General features: G+C 25.1%; 2 protein-coding genes across 2 annotated transcripts; both read right to left on the bottom strand.

Moving 5' to 3' along the window:
• Positions 1 to 4,009: 4,009 nt before the first annotated feature.
• On the bottom strand, positions 4,010 to 9,666 carry LOC112599218. The gene is made up of 6 exons (XM_025346036.1): positions 9,386 to 9,666; positions 8,139 to 8,775; positions 7,872 to 7,940; positions 6,422 to 6,514; positions 5,815 to 5,919; positions 4,010 to 4,057 (listed from the first exon to the last, which is right to left on the bottom strand). The coding sequence occupies exons 1-6, from the start codon at positions 9,664 to 9,666 to the stop codon at positions 4,010 to 4,012; spliced, it is 1,233 nt and encodes a 410-aa protein (XP_025201821.1).
• A 6,103-nt stretch (positions 9,667 to 15,769) lies between these two features.
• LOC112599150 lies at positions 15,770 to 19,172 on the bottom strand. The gene is made up of 6 exons (XM_025345926.1): positions 18,892 to 19,172; positions 17,343 to 17,949; positions 17,116 to 17,184; positions 16,726 to 16,818; positions 16,547 to 16,651; positions 15,770 to 15,847 (listed from the first exon to the last, which is right to left on the bottom strand). The coding sequence occupies exons 1-6, from the start codon at positions 19,170 to 19,172 to the stop codon at positions 15,800 to 15,802; spliced, it is 1,203 nt and encodes a 400-aa protein (XP_025201711.1). The 3' UTR covers positions 15,770 to 15,799.
• Positions 19,173 to 20,195: the final 1,023 nt, after the last annotated feature.

Raw genomic sequence — 20,195 nt, forward strand, 5'->3', positions numbered from 1 at the left:
TTAATAAGGACACTGCGCTCTAACGGCAATTATTATGACTTATGGCGAGAATGCCGGCGATAGCATATTACGGCTAGAGCGCGGGGTGAAAACTAACTCTCACTTGTTATTACTACAGTAATATCGCTACATATATATACGATTAAATCTGTGGAGACCGATGTGAGGACGCTCGTGGTAGTCGACGTCAACCAAGCCGTACGGCAACCTTCTGCTTTCCTAGAAAGTAGTACAGAATGAATGTAAGTAGTACTCACCAAATTTAGACACTATATAATTGTATATAAACACCATTGATCCATTGTGCTCTCTGGCCCCTCTAAACGGGGGTCAGTCTGCACCGGATTAGTTTAGAACGTTTACGACTAATCACATCCATACCCTTCCTCACCAAAATTTTTCATTTTTTTTCTACCCTTTTTATTATTATATTTTTTAGTCACCGTAACAGTTTTGATATAGAACTACAATCGACGTTCTTTTCGGCCCCACACCAATGAAGAGTATGATTCGAAACGCACAATTGGTTGGCAATACTACTTTCGACTGAAAAATCTATTTCATGGCCACTGGATAATATCATACACTTTAATGTATTGCTATTTGTTATCAATTTTAAGAATTTCGGGCGTCAAGTTTTTTTACAACAGACCAAAGTCCTCCAATTCGAATGAACCAGTGTTGATAGTACCATTCTCTAGAACGCAAACAACTCGGTACGAACTAAATAGGCAAGTACAATAGTGCCGTTTAACGACGAGTTGATGAGAACACTGCGCTCTAGCTGCAATTATTATGACCAATGACGAAAAAGCCGGTAGCAGCATACCACGGCTAGAGTGCAGTGTAAAAACTAACTCTCACTTGTTATTACTGCAATAACATCGCTACATATATATACGATTAAATCGGTTGAGCCCGATGTGAGGAAGCTCGTGGTAGTCGACGTCAACCAAGCCGTACGGCAACCTTCTACTTTCCTAGAAAGTAGTACAGAATGAATGTAAAGTAGTACTCACCAAATTTAGACACTATATAATTGTATATAAACACCATTGATCCATTGTGCTCTCTGGCCCCTCTAACGGGGGTCAGTCTGCACCGGATTAGTTTAAACGTTTACGACTAATCACATCCATACCCTACCTCACAAAAATTTTTCATTTTTTTTCTACCCTCTTTATTATATTTTTTAGTCACCGTGACAGTTTTGATATAGAATTACAATCGACGTTGTTTTCGGCCTCACACCAATGAAGTGATCCGAAACGCACAATTTGTAAAACTTTTTAAACAGGCTAATACGATTAATCCGATAAGAAGCAATAAATAAGTATTAGTAAGTCAAGTTCTATAGTTGAAGGAAGATCCACTTGTTTTTGCATGCATTGCACACTTGCACTACGCGTCGACGCACATCAACATTAGTATATCGCCTACAATCAAATAATGTTATTTCACTGTTGAGTGTTGATTTAATCTTTCCTTAAAAATCAATTTTACCAAACTTTTTATTGGCTTTCCACAAGTTTTAGCCCAATTCTACTCAATGTATACATTATGAGTATTGTTGAAAAACATCTTTCGCTGTCCGGTTACAAATGTCTCATTTATGCTGATGATTTAGACGATTTAGTTCATTTTCTCTTCAAATAATCATCTTAACCTTGGTATTGATATAATCACAATTCTGTCCTCAAGGATCTAAATAATATTATAATCGAAGTGTCTTTTGATGCTGTCCCCGAAAAATGTAAATCGCAGTCATTTTCACACAACCAAGATATCTAAACAATCTCAGCATATATTTTAATGATAATATTATCTCTTTTGTACCTAAAATTACTTATTTAGGTATCACTATAGACCCTAAACTTCGCTGGTTACCACATATCTAAGGTTGCTATATTTGGCTAGGGTATCGTCTGAACGTTCTAGAAATTCTAGGATGGAGTATATAGAAATACTCAATTTTGAAATAAAAATTAGAGTTCTTTATTTTAGATAAATTATTTGTTTATTTATTAAGGTTACATATAAAATAAATATTTTTAATTTATTACAAAAGTACTTAGATGACCATATTTCTCAAAAGATTTTGCTTTTTCAACAGTTTTTTTTACCTTTAACCTATTAGTAGAATTCCGTGGAAGTCATATAATAATTAACGATCATAATTGATGATTTATTCATATCTGTATGCAATAAAGCGAAATTTGCAATGCACAGTTTCAATCAGGACATTTTAGTCTTTTGTCGGGAAATCGGGACAAAGAGCTCAATATTGGTGACAGTTTCGAAATATCAACCCAAATTAGTAGGTACATAATTACGTCCTCATTTTTGCCGATAAAATACAAAAACCCAAAGTATTACAATCAGGTCTGTTATAGAAATTTAATAGTTCGTCTACAAACTCAAAAGACAAACCTACGCTATATTTTTTACTTCCAACGGTGGAAAAATAATACATAACAATTCACTGAGTTTCCGTTTAAAGTTATCGCGAACATGATAAAAACTTAAAACAAAAGTGACCTCAGTTTGTAGTATTTTTTGTTCTTTATTAAAATTAATGGTGCATCCGTGAAAAAGTTTTTGTATTTCTTATAGAGATGGTAAATATTTAAAACTGTTGTAATATTCTACTTGCTTTCCGGTTTTTTTATACGCTACCCAATGTGTTCCTGTACTATTTGCCGTATCCAAATTGATAATCTCAGATTCTAGTCATTTAGGATGAATGGGCAACTTATCTCTAGTAATCACATCGATGAAATCGATGAGGTATATTACTAGCATATTTTATAAGTTCATGGTCGTACAATACTTTATTGGGTAAGGTAGATATTAGTTTTTTGATGTTTTTACACCTCCAACACTTTTATCAGTCTAGGACATTTTGGTGCTAGTCGTTTTAATGGTGCCGACCACCAATTATAAAAATCAGATTAAAAAACGATAACAAAATATGATACAAATTTATATAATAAGTTAATACATTAAAAATAGTTATCCAAGGGAAACATTGTTTGCAATGTCTCTTAAAAATAGTATAATATTATTTTTACCATAATTATACACTAAATTTAGAATTATTTTATCATTATCTATATATTTCTTCTTCTTATTCAGTGGACTTCTACTAGTAACCAATAATTTATAAAAAAAAACGTCTCTTTCTGTTTGAATTTTTTAAGACAATTTATAAACGATAAAATATTTAATTTTTTACATCTCTTTGAATATTTAAACGTCTATTAGCAACTTCGTCATGATTATTTGTACGGTTTTGACTAAATAAAAAATTTAAATAGCAATAAAAAAAATATATATATAATATAAATATTATGATATATATGTACAAGTATACTTAATGGTAATGGCTGTTTTACCCGCTTAGAATTGTTTTTGTATATTATACATCATTGAACATTAATCCATTAATGTAATTCCTACATTCATTACTCTGACCCTCTCGGTACCTAATTAAATGTACAGCAGAACAGTACCCAATTGCCCGAAAAAATTTTTTCATGTATGCTGATTTTATTTGTGTACAATCCTCTAATACTTATAATTTATAAAATGTATATAATTGATATACATATAATATGCTGCTGTTAAATTTTTCAACAAAATTATTTTGTTATAAATTAACATTAAATTTCAGTAAAAATGCAAAACAATATATAAACCGGTGGATTTAACGTATAAAAAGTCCAGTGGAATCGATATACGCTTAAAGTTGTAATCAGTGATATTATTAAATCAATTTATTCATTTAACTTTTAACTCCACTCTATTATAATTCTACAAATAATAATAAAAATAAAAATAGATTATTTCTTGAACTTAACTATACTTAAATTTTAAAACTATTTAATTGAAATATTGTATATTTTAATAAAATCACTATTTATAGTTTAATATATTGATTGTAATATTATTTTTTAACGCAACATTAATATTAGGTAAAAAGTGAAGTATAGTTCTAAAATCTATTTGATTAGAGTGTAATGTTTTTTGAACGATTGGTGTCTGAATTTTCAGTTTTCTAAAACATCAATAAAACAAACAATAAATAACATTAAACATTAAAATATGTGCACAATCTAAAATATAGAAGGCATAATATAAATAAGCAAAAAAATAGTAAAAAAGAATTTAGATCTAGAAAAGATACATATTTGTTTTCACAATACATGTAAGTAAGTCCAACAATTTATCATAATATCATGTAAGTACATATAGATAATGTATACATTAGCCTTTGTTTAAAAATATGAATTTTTTTTTAGTTTTTATATTGAGATCTAACCTATAACTTAACTTACCTGATCATCTACTTGTATACAAAAAATGCGCAATAAGAATATTTGATGAGTAAATTATATAACATGAAAGGTTGACGGAAGAAGCCGGTGACACTTCTAATTTAGTCGTTTATTAAGTCCGATAATTATTTGAGAACAGAATAAAATGAGGTCGTGTATTGATATTTCGTTTGTACTATCCGCTACTATATTATTAACAAGAGTGAATTGGTCAACGGTAAACATATCGAATAAGATAAGAGAGTAGAGTATACCACCTTAGGGTACTCTTGCATTGATTGAAGAAATATTTGAAAATTCTGAGTTAAAACGGATTTGGAAATGGCAATTGGTTTTGTAGGATTTGATTAAGAGAATAAGGGTTGAAGGGAGACATTTTCGAAGTTTAAGTAGTAAACTATAGTACCAAACTCTGTCAAATACTCTAAAAAGACACTGGTATAGTATAAAGTTTTTTTCGAGTGAAGAAGAAATGGCGTTTACAACTACATATATGCATTTAATGAATTCTACAATCTTTGGGACGGAATCCAAATTGTGAGTAAGGGGGTATGTTTCTAAGAACTTAACGAGAACTTAGTCTTTTGAGTGAGTTTTTCGCATATTTTAGAAAAAAAGGGTAGTAGACTTATGGATGTGAATGAAGCTGGTTCGTCAGACGCTTTTTCGGGTTTGAGAAACATGATAATATGTGAATATGTGAATATGTGAAAATTTTCATAGAACTGGAAAGTAAGACTATTTAATAATTGTGTTGATTAAGTAAGTTAACAGTACGATAGCTTTTTTGTTGAGGCAACAAGTTACTTTGGCTATGACTAGATTATAACCGGAAGATTTTTTATTGCGATATTGTGAAATTACATATTTAACTTCGTTTGAAGTAAAATATTTTTAATGCTAGCTTCAGGTAAACTAGAACTCAGGAAGGTATTGATTTTATTACAGTGTAAAGGATCTTTAATATCGTCGTGGGGTTGAAATATATTTGAAAACGAGTCTTTATTAGCATCAGAGCAGACGAGAAGAAATATGAAAATAATTTATTTTTATTAAAATTCACAATTTTAATTTATTTAAGTTATTAATATTACAAACATAGTAAATTTAACATTAAAAGAAAAATACATTAACTTTTATTCATCAAACATTGATATTGTTAAGAAAATTTAAGCTTCTTGGAATTATTAAAATGAAATTAATAAATATACCTATAAACATTTATAATTGGTTTGATATTAATAAATAGTAAGTACTATAAATTAAAATATTACAGTACTCATATTATCAATACCACTATACCGGACTTTAGAAATGAAGTAAATATGTAAGTGTGTAACACGTCATCGTATAAGTTTTTAATATAGATATATTTTAAGGTGATAAATAAATAAAATTCATATATCACAATAAAAAAATAAATGCCATCAAGTTAATTTTTTGAAAGTTAGAAGATTATTGTTTAATAATAACTTACCCAAATTGTGTAGAATGATAAAGTATTGTTGAACATAGCAGTAATAATTGGATGATTTCTCAATTGTATTAATGACGCTAATCCAGTCATTAGTAGTACAAGTATCTGTAAAAAAAAATTTCAATTCAGGGAATTGTAAAAAAAAAAAAAAATATTACGTAAATATTTTTATTTTTCACAGTTACTACAAGAAAAGTACTTGGATTTTCTAAGTAGGTTAAATTGTCTACCATTAATCACCTTCAGAAAGTTTAAAGTTGTAATAAATAGTCTGCTCCGAAAAGTAATGAAATGCTTAAAAAAGATTTTAAATAAAATACACATCATTGAAAAATCAATACTATAAATTACAATTCTCACCATACTTAGGATCTAAAATATTTAATTAAAATAATGGCTAATTAGATTTAAAAATATTAAGTAAAAAATGCATTTTGATTTTTAAACTAATCACAAATGAAACATTGATTGCTCACATTAACCACATAAATAAAATATTTTTAATTTTTGATGTTCTGTGCTGCCCAGTCTAATAGTATTACGGGAAAATATCTATACTCAAATGATAAAAATATATATGATTTGTATAACATAGGTTGATACTTACTGATACGACTAAATTTAAATTGATATTGAAAAATCCCAATGCTGATATTTCATCAAATTCCGAAATATTTATTTGATTCATAAACATTTTAACCTAATGGATAAATTAATTTTAATTTTTATAGACAAATACACATACTTTTACACTATGTTTCGTATAATATTTCTAGGACTGTGGGATTTTACATAGGTACAGCTGGGATTGCTGGAAAAATGTATGTAGCTAACGCATGCATTAAGTGCTCCGATTCGAGAGCGCGTCATTTTATTTTTTAACATTAGCATTGATAGATAATCCTGACACTCAAAATAATTTAAATATATTACAGTTGTTAAGTATAAAATATTGTACAAATAAACTAGTATAAGAAAGATATTATTTCTTATTACAAATTATAAATAACTAAATCAATGTCCTTATTTTTAAATGATATTATAAATAAATCTTGTGCTAATAAAATATTATTGTACTTATTGGGTATTTATTTATTAAAATAGAATGCAATAAAAATATTAAATGATACTAAAATGTAAAAATTAGGCAATAAAAAAATATAATGTATAAAAATAATATTTTGTAGCTTAAGAAATTGGTGGAGTATGGGGGGCTTTGCCATTCACAACTTCGGTTTAGTATATCATGTAGAAGTAGGTGGGTATAAGTTATTGTATATTGCCGCATCTAAACAAATTTAGTATAACGCCACAGTATTCCACGTATTTTTACAACCACCTAGTTGATTGCAATTTAACAACATTTACCCTTCGATAAAACGACTTTTCAGTCGTTAACGATCATTGGAAATGAAAACTGCAATAAAAATTGATTTATCAAAGGGTGTGATTTAAATTAACCGGAGGAAAATGGGTTATTATCCGAAGTTATTCTAATAATCTTATATATGCGACTATAAGACAAATTCTTAATCCATAGTATAATAATTCGTTATAAATGTATCCTAAAAGTTCAAACATCAATAATCAAATAATATTGTCTCATATTATTCACGATTATTTCTACAGCATAAGTAACAATTGTGTTGTATTTAAATACTATTTTACCTATTCGTAATAAATTATTTATGAAAGAAATTTGTTTTAAATTTTTTCCACTATTTAAATGTTGTTATTATTAATTTAATTACAGATATCCTAAAACAATGTCTTCATATTTATCTCATATATTTATGAAAATATATTAAATACTAATGTATTTTAACTATTGACTGTTACCCATATGTTTATTGTTTCCCTAATAGATATATTATGATATTGTGTAAAATAATTTGATTTAATTATTTAAGTAGGTACTGTAAAGGGATTTCAAAAAATAATATTATTTGTATCTATAGAAATATAAATGGACTCTAGGTGTGTTTATTTTTAATTACTACCAACATTAAGGTAGATTAATGTAAGCATATGGGTAATGAGTACAAAATATATTTTACTTGAATTTTTGTGTCAACTGGCAAATTTGAAATCCGACTTGAACGTAAATATGATATAATTTTATTTTTCTGAAAAGACAAAATAAAATAAAAATATGATGTGTTTGAAATGAAACATACCTAATACCTAGTAAATAAAGATTTTAACGATATAGCACTATAATTATTTTATTTTAATATAGATTTTATTATTATGTAACATGTTTTCGTAGTATATTATAGCTAAATTTAGTATAGTTAAGAATACCAATTTAAATTTTATACTACCTCTTCTTTTATCCATGAAACAGCAACAATGATGGACATCAAAAAAACTATTAGTTGAACGTTGAATAAATGTAGTGGCAAATATTTTATAATATTTTGGGTAAAACTGACTTTTGGTGTAGCTAGCTCATGATATATCATCAAATAAAATATGTACATAAAATCTATGAAGCTATACACAAAGAAACCTAACAGTAATAACCCGTAGCTAAAATTGAATATTTTTAATATTTCAGATAGTTTAGCATGCAATAACCTAATGCTTTCCACCAACATAACTATTTCAGAATTTGTCCATTCACTATGAGTAGAGATTAATCCGGAAGGAAGACATTTCCAGAAATCATTTAATGTTTGAAATCTATTGCTTAAATTATTAAGATAAAAACAAACTGTGATGATAACCACAAAATCCGTTATGTATGGCATACCAAAAAATAACACTGGTACAGTACTCATATCTATAGTCTTCAGCTGCCATAAATATAAAGCATACACTTCGTACCCGATAAAATATGAAAGTAACGAAATAAAAATAATGATCCATTTCTTTTTACTTAATGAACGATGATACACCATGAACGCCGGTGAAAGAAGTATTAGTTTTCTATCAAACTCTATAATTTCATTGATCAACCTTAAAAAAACGAATGCAAACTATATTATTATTAAACAATTAAGATTAAGGTTATTTAATATTGAACAAATTAAATAATTTTGATAAAATCAGTGTTTCTCTCAAATTAAACAAAATAAATTAAATATATCACTAGGTTATGTTAGGATAGGCTAGAATTTTTTGAATAAAAAAACTGTTACACTAATAATAAATCAGTTTTATAGTTAATATGCTAAAAATTGGTTCTTTAGTATAATATACTCTGTAGAATATATTATACAAAAATAACACCTTTAAAAAACTTTTTAAATATCCTTTAAAACAAATAATAATTAATGATTAAACAATGAATATATAATTAGTTCATCATCATAATAATTTAAAACTATAAACTTTAAAATAAATAATTTTTATTCTCTACAAAATGAAATATCAAAAACATTTACAGCATAGATTAAATAAATGTTTTTTGAGTAAGAAAACTGTTAAAAAATATTATAAATTTATGTAATAAAAATAATAATAATGTGATTATAAGGTTATCAATAACTTATCAATTCAGTGCTGATATATTTATGTCAAAATAATTTTGAAATTTGTTTTAATAATAATATGTTATTTATCTTACTTTATCATCCACATTTCTGATAATCTTGATGTAATAATAACAATCCAGAATTTAATTAAACGGAAATATACTACGTAATAAAATCCTCTAATATAAACGATATATGTAAACATTATCAAGGTGTACATTCGGATTAATTCAAGCATTGCATAATGTGTTGTATTAGTACTACTTTTGACTAATAATCCAGTAGATTCAAATATATATGACATATTAATTAAACCAAAAACTTTGCATAAAATTAAAATAGGTTTCAGATTTGATTTAAATTCAGACGTCATTTCAATATATTCTCCACAACTAAAGAGATATTGATTTATCGATTCATTAATACAAACTTATAAAAATTGAAAGAATAATAAATACTACTGACTCTTTTGTAATATTGAATTTGGATTATATATTATTTATTCAAACCAATTTACCAATAACGTACAACGGTATAGCAGTCGTGTTAGAGGTAATGCAAATATTTGCTTATTTATTTCTTAAATTCTGAAAGGGAAAATATGTTTGCAGTTGATATTACGGTTTTTGAATAAGTCAGAAACTGATGCACACAATATTTAGGTTTATTAAATACATGAATAATGTATTATGTTTGTATTTTAGATTCTTCAGAGTGTAACGATGAATGTAACTATTGTATTTTAACAATGATTTTGTATGTTTCTTTTTGCCATTACCTTTGGGAACAGTGAAAATTCTTAAAATTTAAGGATAGTTTCTAGTAGAAAATTGTATTTAGTTTAAATTTCAAGGAGGAGTAGGGTTATCAAAAGTACTTTAAAAAATAATTGAGAAAATTAAACAAAAATTAGACATTTTACGCAAAATTAGTTTACAATTGACTTGATTTTGCTTTAGTATTGTAATTAAAAAATTAATATGTAACTGTTTAATCTTAAATTTTCACCAAATATTTATAAAAGCATTTTCTAACTATGATAAAATTTTCAAAATATTTTGACTTTTTGTGCTATTTATAGATATTTAAATGTTAGGACATTTTTTTAGTTTTTTATGCATCTATAATAAAATTGTTGCGATAAAGATCCCATACAAGTTATTTTTATATACATTTAAAAAACGTTGAAAATACAAATATACACTATAACTATAATGTAATAAATTGTTTGAAAATCGAAACAATTATTATGTCAGTTAATAAAATATGCATAGTTGTTCATATGGCTTTAGGTAGAAATATTTATTATATAATATAATAATAAACTGAATGTTTTCAACTACTTTTAAATTGTTTGTTCATTTCCAATAAACCGATTAGAAGTAATAATTAGAAAAATTAAAATTACAAAATTAGATTTTTATTTCTCTACTTGAGATAGATTTTTCAACATTTTTAAGTTCATTACCATAAATTTTAAATACAAAAATTGCAAAGAATAGAAATTTTAAAAGTAAAATTTTATTTTTTGGACATCTTAATAATCTAATAAACATTTAATAAAATGTAAAAGAGTAAATCTCATATAATTATTTTTAACATTTACTCAGATAAAATAAAAAACTTCAATTCGTTTTTAGAATTCTTATCATTGAGTTATAACATTCTATTAACACTAACTAACTAACATTAACACTCTATTAGGAAAATTATTTATAAAAGTAATTTTCATTAACTTTTCTTTAGTTAAAAAAAAATTGTAATGAAATTTCGAAAAACATTATTATCATTTCAATATTATTCGACACAAAATTATAAATTAACTAAACATTTTATATAAAATTTAAATATACTTTAGAGTTGATTTGAAAGGAAAATGATTAATTAATTCTAATAAAATTTTTTTTGAAAATTAAAACTATTATAAGTTTTATGATCAAATAATAATCAAAATAAACCATTATTATGATTACTTAATCAAAAATGATTAACTGTTCTGCAAAATTATTCATTATAAACCTTGGTTGTATATTATTAATTTTTTATTTGGTCTTATCCTCACCTACGTTTTCATTGACATAATTTTATTGTTTACATAAATAAACAAATAATTTGATTAAAAAAACATAAAATATTATTAATATATATATTGTATATGTATACCTAGTAGGTATACCTACTAATAATGTGTTCAACATATAAACACTTGATTCGTAACTCGCTAACATAATATGGTAGATGGGTTTATCGTTATAATTTCTAGTTTCTACTATTATCTAATATATTTACCACTATATCGCAATCTTGTCAAACGACAAGCGAATTAAAATTTCAAATGTTGTCATTACAGTAAAATATGTATGTACTTTGTGTTTAAAAAAGAAAAAAAAAGAGATGCAATGAAAAAGAAATTCCTATTATTATACAAGCTAATACAGCACTAAGTATAATCGCCATTTATTTTCTTTAATATTACAGTTATTCAAAACCTGATTTTTGTAATTCTTAATTATACTCGTATACTTAAGACCAAATTTTAAAATTCTAAAGATGTTTACTACTTCAATAGTGTCCAATGAAACATAATCCGTTTAATATTTACAGCAAAGAGGGGTAGTTTTAATTTGAAAAATAGATATTTGTATCGCAGCAGAACACTCCTAAAGTAGAATAAAAATCTCGAAAATTTGTGTAAAGTATGATCTCTAAGTTTATTAATTAAGTATTCTAAAAATTAAATTTTAAATAAATTCATTGTTTAATTAAAAAAAGGGGGGACATGCTTGGTGGATCACTCTATATATAAATATTGATATCTACGAGGTATTTTGTATTTCAAATTATTTTAACTTTTTTTTTTAAACAAATTAATTTACGATATCTAGTCATTTAATAAGAACTTATTTGAGTACTATGTATAATATTGTAATATTATGAGTGTATTTAAAAAAAAAAAATAGGTGCAATTAATATATTTAGGTAGTTTAGGTAATCTATTTTTAAGTGTAAATTAAACATATTATATATAAATAGACACAGATGGGTTTATATGGTTTTTAATTTGTTATAATTTAAGCTAAGTACTGAAAAGATTTAATCCTTAAAGCAAAAGTGAAAATTTTTATTAAAAGACTTTAAAATGTATTGTTCCTACCTTCTATTTGAATATTAATAAATAAAAAATATTTTATATTTCTAATAGATCTGGAATCTGGATAGTGGATATACTAGTACAATGCTATTGTATATTAAATATATACTTATTTTTTACTAGATTTTTCTACTAATTAAAGAGTTGTGGAGATATAAAGTTCTATTTTTTAATTTAAGGTTAAGTCTAGTTTAGTATACCTAAAAATTCCGAAAATTATAATTTGAATTAATTCATTATTGAGTGAAAAAAATGGAGGTGAGCATGTTTGGTATATCTGTCACTCTGCTGTATAGTTATTAGAAATGTATATTGTATACTGACCGATTTCGATAGGTAATAATGTAATATAGTATATAAAACAATGTATACAATATTAAATTAAATATTTCAATAGTCACCATAGGCATTGTTAATTTCAATAGTACTTACCAAATTAACACATTTTGAGTTTTTTTTAATATAATAGCTACCACTGAAGATAATTAGTTGTAATGGACAAAATTGTATGTTCTTATACGTTAGCTTTTACTTACTACTATAATAATGAGGGAAAAACATAGCATAAACAAATTTTAACAAATTTTTACTATATTACACAATTATATCTATTCTATCATAATATACAATTATAATATTTTATGAAAAACAATCAATTATTATCCAAAATTAATACTATTGTGAAAATAGTTACTCGCTATATAAAACTAGGTACACTATTGTACATAACACCATTGAGTATATATATATATATACTCAATGATAATATAGATAGACAATTTATTTTTTATTTTTATTTATACATATTACATATACATTACAAATAGACAGCAAGGTTAATAAACAGTGTGTTCACGCTAAGATGAGGTACCACTAAATATTTCAGTTCGATGACTTTGTATTGAAATGGGGTTTTCACTGAATGATAGATAGTACTTAACTATACATTCTCAGACAAATTTCAAATTTTTAACACTATTTCGATACGCGCATACAACTTACTTTTTTTTAAATGGTAACACCAATTTTTTTTAACATAATCGGATAGAATATTTTTTTCTAAACAATTTATGTTTAAAAAATTTTTTTTCTGATTACAAACTTAACGATGAAATTTAATATTTACGAGTAATTTGTTTTTGACGAAATTTAAACTAAATTCAACTTATTGTTACTTATTAATATCCAATATTGTTAAATACCTGTTTGCACACAGATAAGATATAAATAAACACTTTTTTATCGTAATTTACTCTCATTTTTTTCAAAATAACTAATTTAAAGTAATGAAAACTATAAAATTGTAGGTACACATTATAAATTTGAAATATAGATTTAATAATTTGCAATTAAGTTTTATAATTTTATCTAATAAATTGTTCGAAGTTTCAACCTTGATATTCCAAACATATTAAAAATGCCCTTGATGTGGCAGCGTTTATTTGTTTTTCTTTCAAATTATTACAAGCCAGTCGTATTTTGTTTATTAAATTTTGGAGATTAATAGGTGGGTCTGCATATACAACATTTTTTAAATGCCCCCATAATAAAAAATCCTTTGGGATCAAATCTGGAGATCTTGCTGGCCATGGAATCACTCCATGTGTACCAATCCATCGGTTAGGAAAAATATCATTTAAATATTGTTTAACTATGATAGCGTTGTGTGCCGGTGCACCATCTTATTGAAAATACAAATGGCTAATGGAACATTTTCTAACAGTAACGGTAATTGATGAACAAGAAAATCTAGATATCTTCTACCTGTAAGACGTAAGTGTTCCGTTGTAAAAATAAGAACCTACAAGTACTCCATCAATTAATCCACACTACACATTTATACCCCAACCTGTCTGAAAGTTAGTTTCTCGGGATCAGTGTGGATTTGTATCGTCTCAAAACCTATTGTTTTGTTTGTTCATTATACCATTATTTGTGAATTTAGATTCATCAGTCCACAAATAACTATTATAAAATAAATTGTCAATTTTTAATTGAACACTAAACCATGACAAAAATTGTAATCTACGTTCAAAATCTTCGATTTGTAAATGTTGGATAAACTCAGGTTTATACGGATGCATTTTGTTTTTTTTCAAAATTGTATGTACTACACCAACTGATATAGGTACTAATTTGTCGAGATACATGTCTTATTGACGAACGTGGATAAGCACGTATTTAGGCCATTACCTGAAATTCAGTGTTTTCATCAAAATTATTTGGTCTAGGCTACTGTTGTCCATTTTAATTGCTAGGAAATTGACCGTTTTCATTTAATCCACGTAAAAGTCTATGGACATAATAATTAAGATGTGAATGAAACCTATCTGGATACCGATCTGCGTACACCCGAGCTACTTGTCGAGAACTACGATTACATTCGTCAAAAATTAGAATAAGTTCGACATTTTCACTGTCATTCATTTTTATATTTTTTTTTATATAAAACAGTGCATTAAAGCAATAACAATTTTTTTCAGGAAAAGATGTGATATCTAACCAGAATAAAACATTATGTTACATGAATATTGAATAGTAATTATCACAAGACTAGTTAGAAATTATGAAAATAATTATTACTAGTCAGCAAAAATAATTTATCAACATTTATTTATAAAATAAATGTATAACGAACAGGATTTAGTATCTTAACTACTAGCATATTTTGTCAAAGTTATTTTTATAATCTTATTTGTGTGCAAACAGGTATTTAACAATATTGGATATTAATAAGTAACAATAAGTTGAATTTAGTTTAAATTTCGTCAAAAACAAATTACTCGTAAATATTAAATTTCATCGTTAAGTTTTATATGCTAATTTTGTAATTAGAAAAAATTTTTTTAAACATAAATTGTTTAAAAAAAATACTCTATATGTAAAAAAAAATTGGTGTTATCATTTAAAAAAAAAAAATTGTTGTATTGCGCATGCGCGTATTGAAAGTGTTAAAAATTTGAAATTTGTTTGAGAATGTGTAGTTAAGTACTATCTATTATTCAATGAAAACCCCATTTCAATACTGTCATCGAACTGAAATATTTAGTGGTACCTCTTAGCGTGAACACACATGTATAGTGAAATAATTACTATTTTAATAAATAATTTACAGTTTAAATAAAATTCAAAATAAATAAAATTTATAAAACTGGTACATGAATTTAAAATATTAAATATTATAACAGTATAAATTTGATAAATTGGTGAATTTTTTGAGTTGTTGAATAGTTTAAGGGTCGAGTACACAGTTGCTTACAATTATAAGATAATACTATTTTTTACTTTATAGATATTTTATTAGGTAGCGTCTAAAATCAATGTAACAGTTATTAATAAATATGAACTTATATTTTTAAAGAGATGTACCATTTCTTGAATAGTTGTTAGCATACACGTTTTCCTAAAAATAAATTTATATATTATTCAATTTGTATTAAAATAGTTTATAAATGTATCATGATTATATTAAAAAAATAAAAACATTTAATACATTAGCAATAATTTATTCGCAGTAGTTAGTAAATATTATATTATTTATATTATTCAATTTTTATAATTAAACTCAATTAATCCATATAAAATTTTATAAATTTAATCAAAACAAAGTAGTTGTGTTCAACAAAAAATATGCTAAATGTAGTAAGAAGGAAATTAATTCGCTTAGAAATAATTGATGTTTTTGTTTGTTAAAAACTTGTAAACATTAATTTTGAATTTTAATTATGTAATATTTACCAGGATATATTAGAGATAAAGTTTACTCAATTATCCTAAACTGATCTTTAAAAATAAACAACAAAAAATATTATTTTTGAATAAATAATACATTTCTAAATTTGATTGAATAATATTAATTTTTGAAGTATAAACTGTATAATTATATAATAAATACATACTTTTTATTTCTAATTTAATCAATCACATAAAAAAAAAAATTAATACGTGAATAAACTTCTAGCCATCAAGGAATTGAAATGTAAACACATTATATATGTAACAAAAAAGGCCGTAAGAAAAAAATAAAATTTTACAATTTTTAAATTGAATTTATATACTTGATATCATATAGACCACATGCAGGGCTTTTAAGTTTTCTTACCCAATTTCTATGATATAATTGCGTGTTTTTAACCATTTCTAAAATAATGGGATGATCTTTCATCTGAATAAGTGTTGAAAATCCGATCATCAATAACATTATAATCTATAATACAATTGATTGAATTTGTGTAAATTAATGACAATTAATCCTAATTTTTATGTACTAAAAATACTTACTGATACAACTAAATTTAAATTGATATTGAAAAACCCAAAAGCTGAAATTTCATCTGATTTCAGTAATGATAATTGATACATAAACATTTTGATCTATTCATAAATTAACCATAGTTAATATAAGCATAAATTATAACTGATAGGATAGATAAAAGTCCAATTTTTATTAAGCTATCACACAATAAAAATAAAATAAATAAAAAAATATTTTTGATACTTCCATAATTATGAAATAGCAATGACAAGAAGTTTTTTACTCTCTTTCAAATCGTATAGTGTTTGTATAACAAGACTATTTATGTCAGGTGAAAATTTAAAATTAAAATGTAAAATATTTGCACTTTAGCAAGTTTAAACGCCAATTAAATAATTGTACAAAATACATCTTACTTGTGTTTTTATTTCAACAGGTAATTTTGAAATCGGAATCAATCGTAAGTGTGATACAATTTTCATTTTCTAAAATCAAACATAGATGAATAGTTATTATTCACATTATAACTGCCTAGTAAATGTTTTCAATAAAACGGTTGTTAAATTCATTATTTAATTAAGAATAGGCATTGCAAAACATTCTATTATATTTGAAATTATTACATATAATTTATTATTAGTACCTTTTCATTTATCCACGAGGCAGCAAGAATTACAGACATCAAAAAACCAACTATTTGAATATTTAACATGTGTAATGGTATATGTTTTATCACATTTTCAAGCTCAATCATCAAATAAATTAAATACATAATATCGATAATGCAGCAAACAAAAAACACTAACAGCAGTGTACCATAACTCAAACTGAATAGTTTGAACAATTGAGATAGTTCAGCGTGCAACAACCTAATGCTCTCCATTAACATGGCTAATTCCGAATACGTCCATTCACTCGGAACGGATACTAATCCACAAGGAAGGCACCTCCAAAAGTCGTTTAATATTTGAAATCTATTTGCAATATTACAGAGATAAAAACATACGGTTACAATAACCACGTAGTCTAAAATGTAGGGCATTCCGAAAAAAAATAAAAGGAAGGTGTTAATATCAAATGTGTTTGGTGGCCATAAGTATATGTCATATAATTCATATCCAACGAAGTATAAAAATAATAAAGCCAATAAGACATTCCATGTATGTTTACTGATTGAATGTCGATGAACCGTAAATGCTGGTGAAAGTAATGCTAGTTTTTGATCGAAGTGAATAATGCCATTAATCAATCTTAAAAAAAAATATATATATTATGCAAAAATTAACAAAAATGAATTTTAAATAATACCTACTTATTTCATGTAATATATTATAATTATATTATTTTTAAATATTGCCGAATAATAAATCTTTTTGTAATTTTACGATTAAAATTTGTTATTTCAAAATAACAAAAATGCTAATATCTTAATTTTTTTCCTCTTAAAAGTGATAGTAAAACTGTTGATAAGTCAACAATACTTTTTATTTCAATATTTATTGGAATTATAATATTGTACACAACTTCTTAACTGTAATTAAAATTATATAATATAATACTTTTACTGAATAATGCATTGTCGAATCATTTGTCAAAAATGTAATCAAATTTATTTTTATTTTTATGTATTAAAAATTAGGCTAAAGTTTTGGTTAACCTAACATAAAAATATTAATGATGACATAAAATAAAAAAAATATTTATAAGCAACTTTGTGAAAATGTAATATTATTACTTATAATTATTATTCATAATTTACAAAAATTGACTTAAAATATTAATAAAATGAAATAATTAAGTTTTTCAATAAAAGAAAAATTCAGTATCAATTTTTTTAAATGTAATTTCTACTTACAGCTTTATTTAATAGTTAATTTAGCTCATAGTCCAATATTTGGTTGACTTTTTTTGATGGGGGGGGGGGGGAGTTATTATTATTCAAAGTTTAGTGGCCTACGATCCAATAACTATTTACGAGAATTTCAAAATTTTATATCCATGTGATTGCATTTAGTGGTGGGTTTATTGGAATTTTTGTCGGCAAGTCCCTTCTCCTCCGATTTTTGCATATGATTTAGCTAAATAATGATCTCATTGAAAATTATTTTCTTTTCAGAATGCAATTGATTTTTATCTTCGGCAATGTTTTAAAAACTTTAAATGATTAAAGTATAATTATTTATCATTCTTACTTTATTGTCCATATTTCTGATGATCTTGCTGCGATAATAGTGATCCAAAATTTAACCAAACGAAAATGTAAGATATAATAAAACTCATCGGTATAAACCAAATATGAGAATATTAAAAACACAATCATCCGTGTACATTCGAGGAATGTATAATAATATGTTGAGTGTATATTCCAAATTAATAATCCAGAGGGATCAAATGTGTAAGAGATGTTAATTAAACCAAAAATCTTGCCTAAAGTTAAAATAGGCTCAAGGGTTATTTTGAAAACAGTCGTCATTTCAATAATATGTTTTCTACCACTAACGAGTAAAATGAATTCATTGTTTTATTTTATTTGACACAGTATTGACTGTTCAAAGTATCAAACATTAAAATGTTCAAGCATATGCATAATTGAATAGATATTATGATTGAATTAATCATTTATTCAAATATAAGTAAATGCTTAGTAAACTTATGTCACCTTTTTACATAACAATTGTTATTTTTGTTATAAGTATTGGTTTTGTATTTAATTTTTCTAGAAATTTGTTTAACTGTGTAGGTACATAAGGTACATCGGTCGAATATCGAATTAAATCAAAGAATTAAAATTATTTTGAAATATTTGATAAATAATTGATGTAGTCTTCCAACTAACAACTATAAACTCATTAGGCAATTCGTTTTAATGGGCATTTTAAGTTCAGATTTGAATAAAATTATTTATTTAAAAATAAAAACGATAATGACGATGTTAATTTTTTATTATAATTTAAAAACATTATTCGTAGAAACTTAGATAGATAAACCTTGAAATAAATTGTATTATACGCAATGAGATTTTTGAATTCTTTTCAAGATTTTATAGTTAGGGTATTAGAATTAGTGTTCCTATCCCTATGTTTAGTTTTCAGTTTTGATTCGGTTCACAAATATCAATGGTCCAGTATACTGGATCCCGAGGTTTTGATTAATTGTATTTTGTATTTAATATATATCTACACTATACAGTAAACTCGCGATATAACAAAAAAACGTAATGTATTTTGGGCTCCTTGATATAGCGAAGTTTTTTTGATCAAAACTCTCGCGATGTAACAAATTTTTACAAGTTTGGAACTTGCTATTACGAATTTTAAATTTTAATTAAGATAAGATACATGCCTCTAATGTATAATTCTACGAAAAATATATAAAAATACACATGTTGCTATTTTAAAAATAATAAATGCACATATATAATGCACAGCGATATTATCATATTAAAAGCAATATTATTATTATAGCATATTTTTATTAGCAATATTATTACACATTT

This window comes from Melanaphis sacchari, unplaced genomic scaffold, assembly GCF_002803265.2.
Source record: "Melanaphis sacchari strain LSU unplaced genomic scaffold, SCAv2.0 Contig4_pilon_pilon, whole genome shotgun sequence".
NCBI classification, from domain to species: Eukaryota; Metazoa; Arthropoda; class Insecta; order Hemiptera; family Aphididae; genus Melanaphis; species Melanaphis sacchari.

Coding starts and splice junctions, on each gene's coding strand:
- LOC112599218 (XM_025346036.1), bottom strand. CDS start 9,666: ATGACGTCTGAATTTAAATCAAATCTGAAACCTATTTTAATTTTATGC. Junction 8,776..9,385: donor TCAGAAATGTGGATGATAAA/GTAAGATAAATA, acceptor CGTTTTTTTAAG/GTTGATCAATGAAATTATAG. Junction 4,058..5,814: donor TATCATTCTACACAATTTGG/GTAAGTTATTAT, acceptor TTGATGTTTTAG/AAAACTGAAAATTCAGACAC.
- LOC112599150 (XM_025345926.1), bottom strand. CDS start 19,172: ATGACGACTGTTTTCAAAATAACCCTTGAGCCTATTTTAACTTTAGGC. Junction 17,185..17,342: donor CCTCGTGGATAAATGAAAAG/GTACTAATAATA, acceptor GTTTGATTTTAG/AAAATGAAAATTGTATCACA. Junction 15,848..16,546: donor AATTATATCATAGAAATTGG/GTAAGAAAACTT, acceptor ATTTATTTTTAG/GAAAACGTGTATGCTAACAA.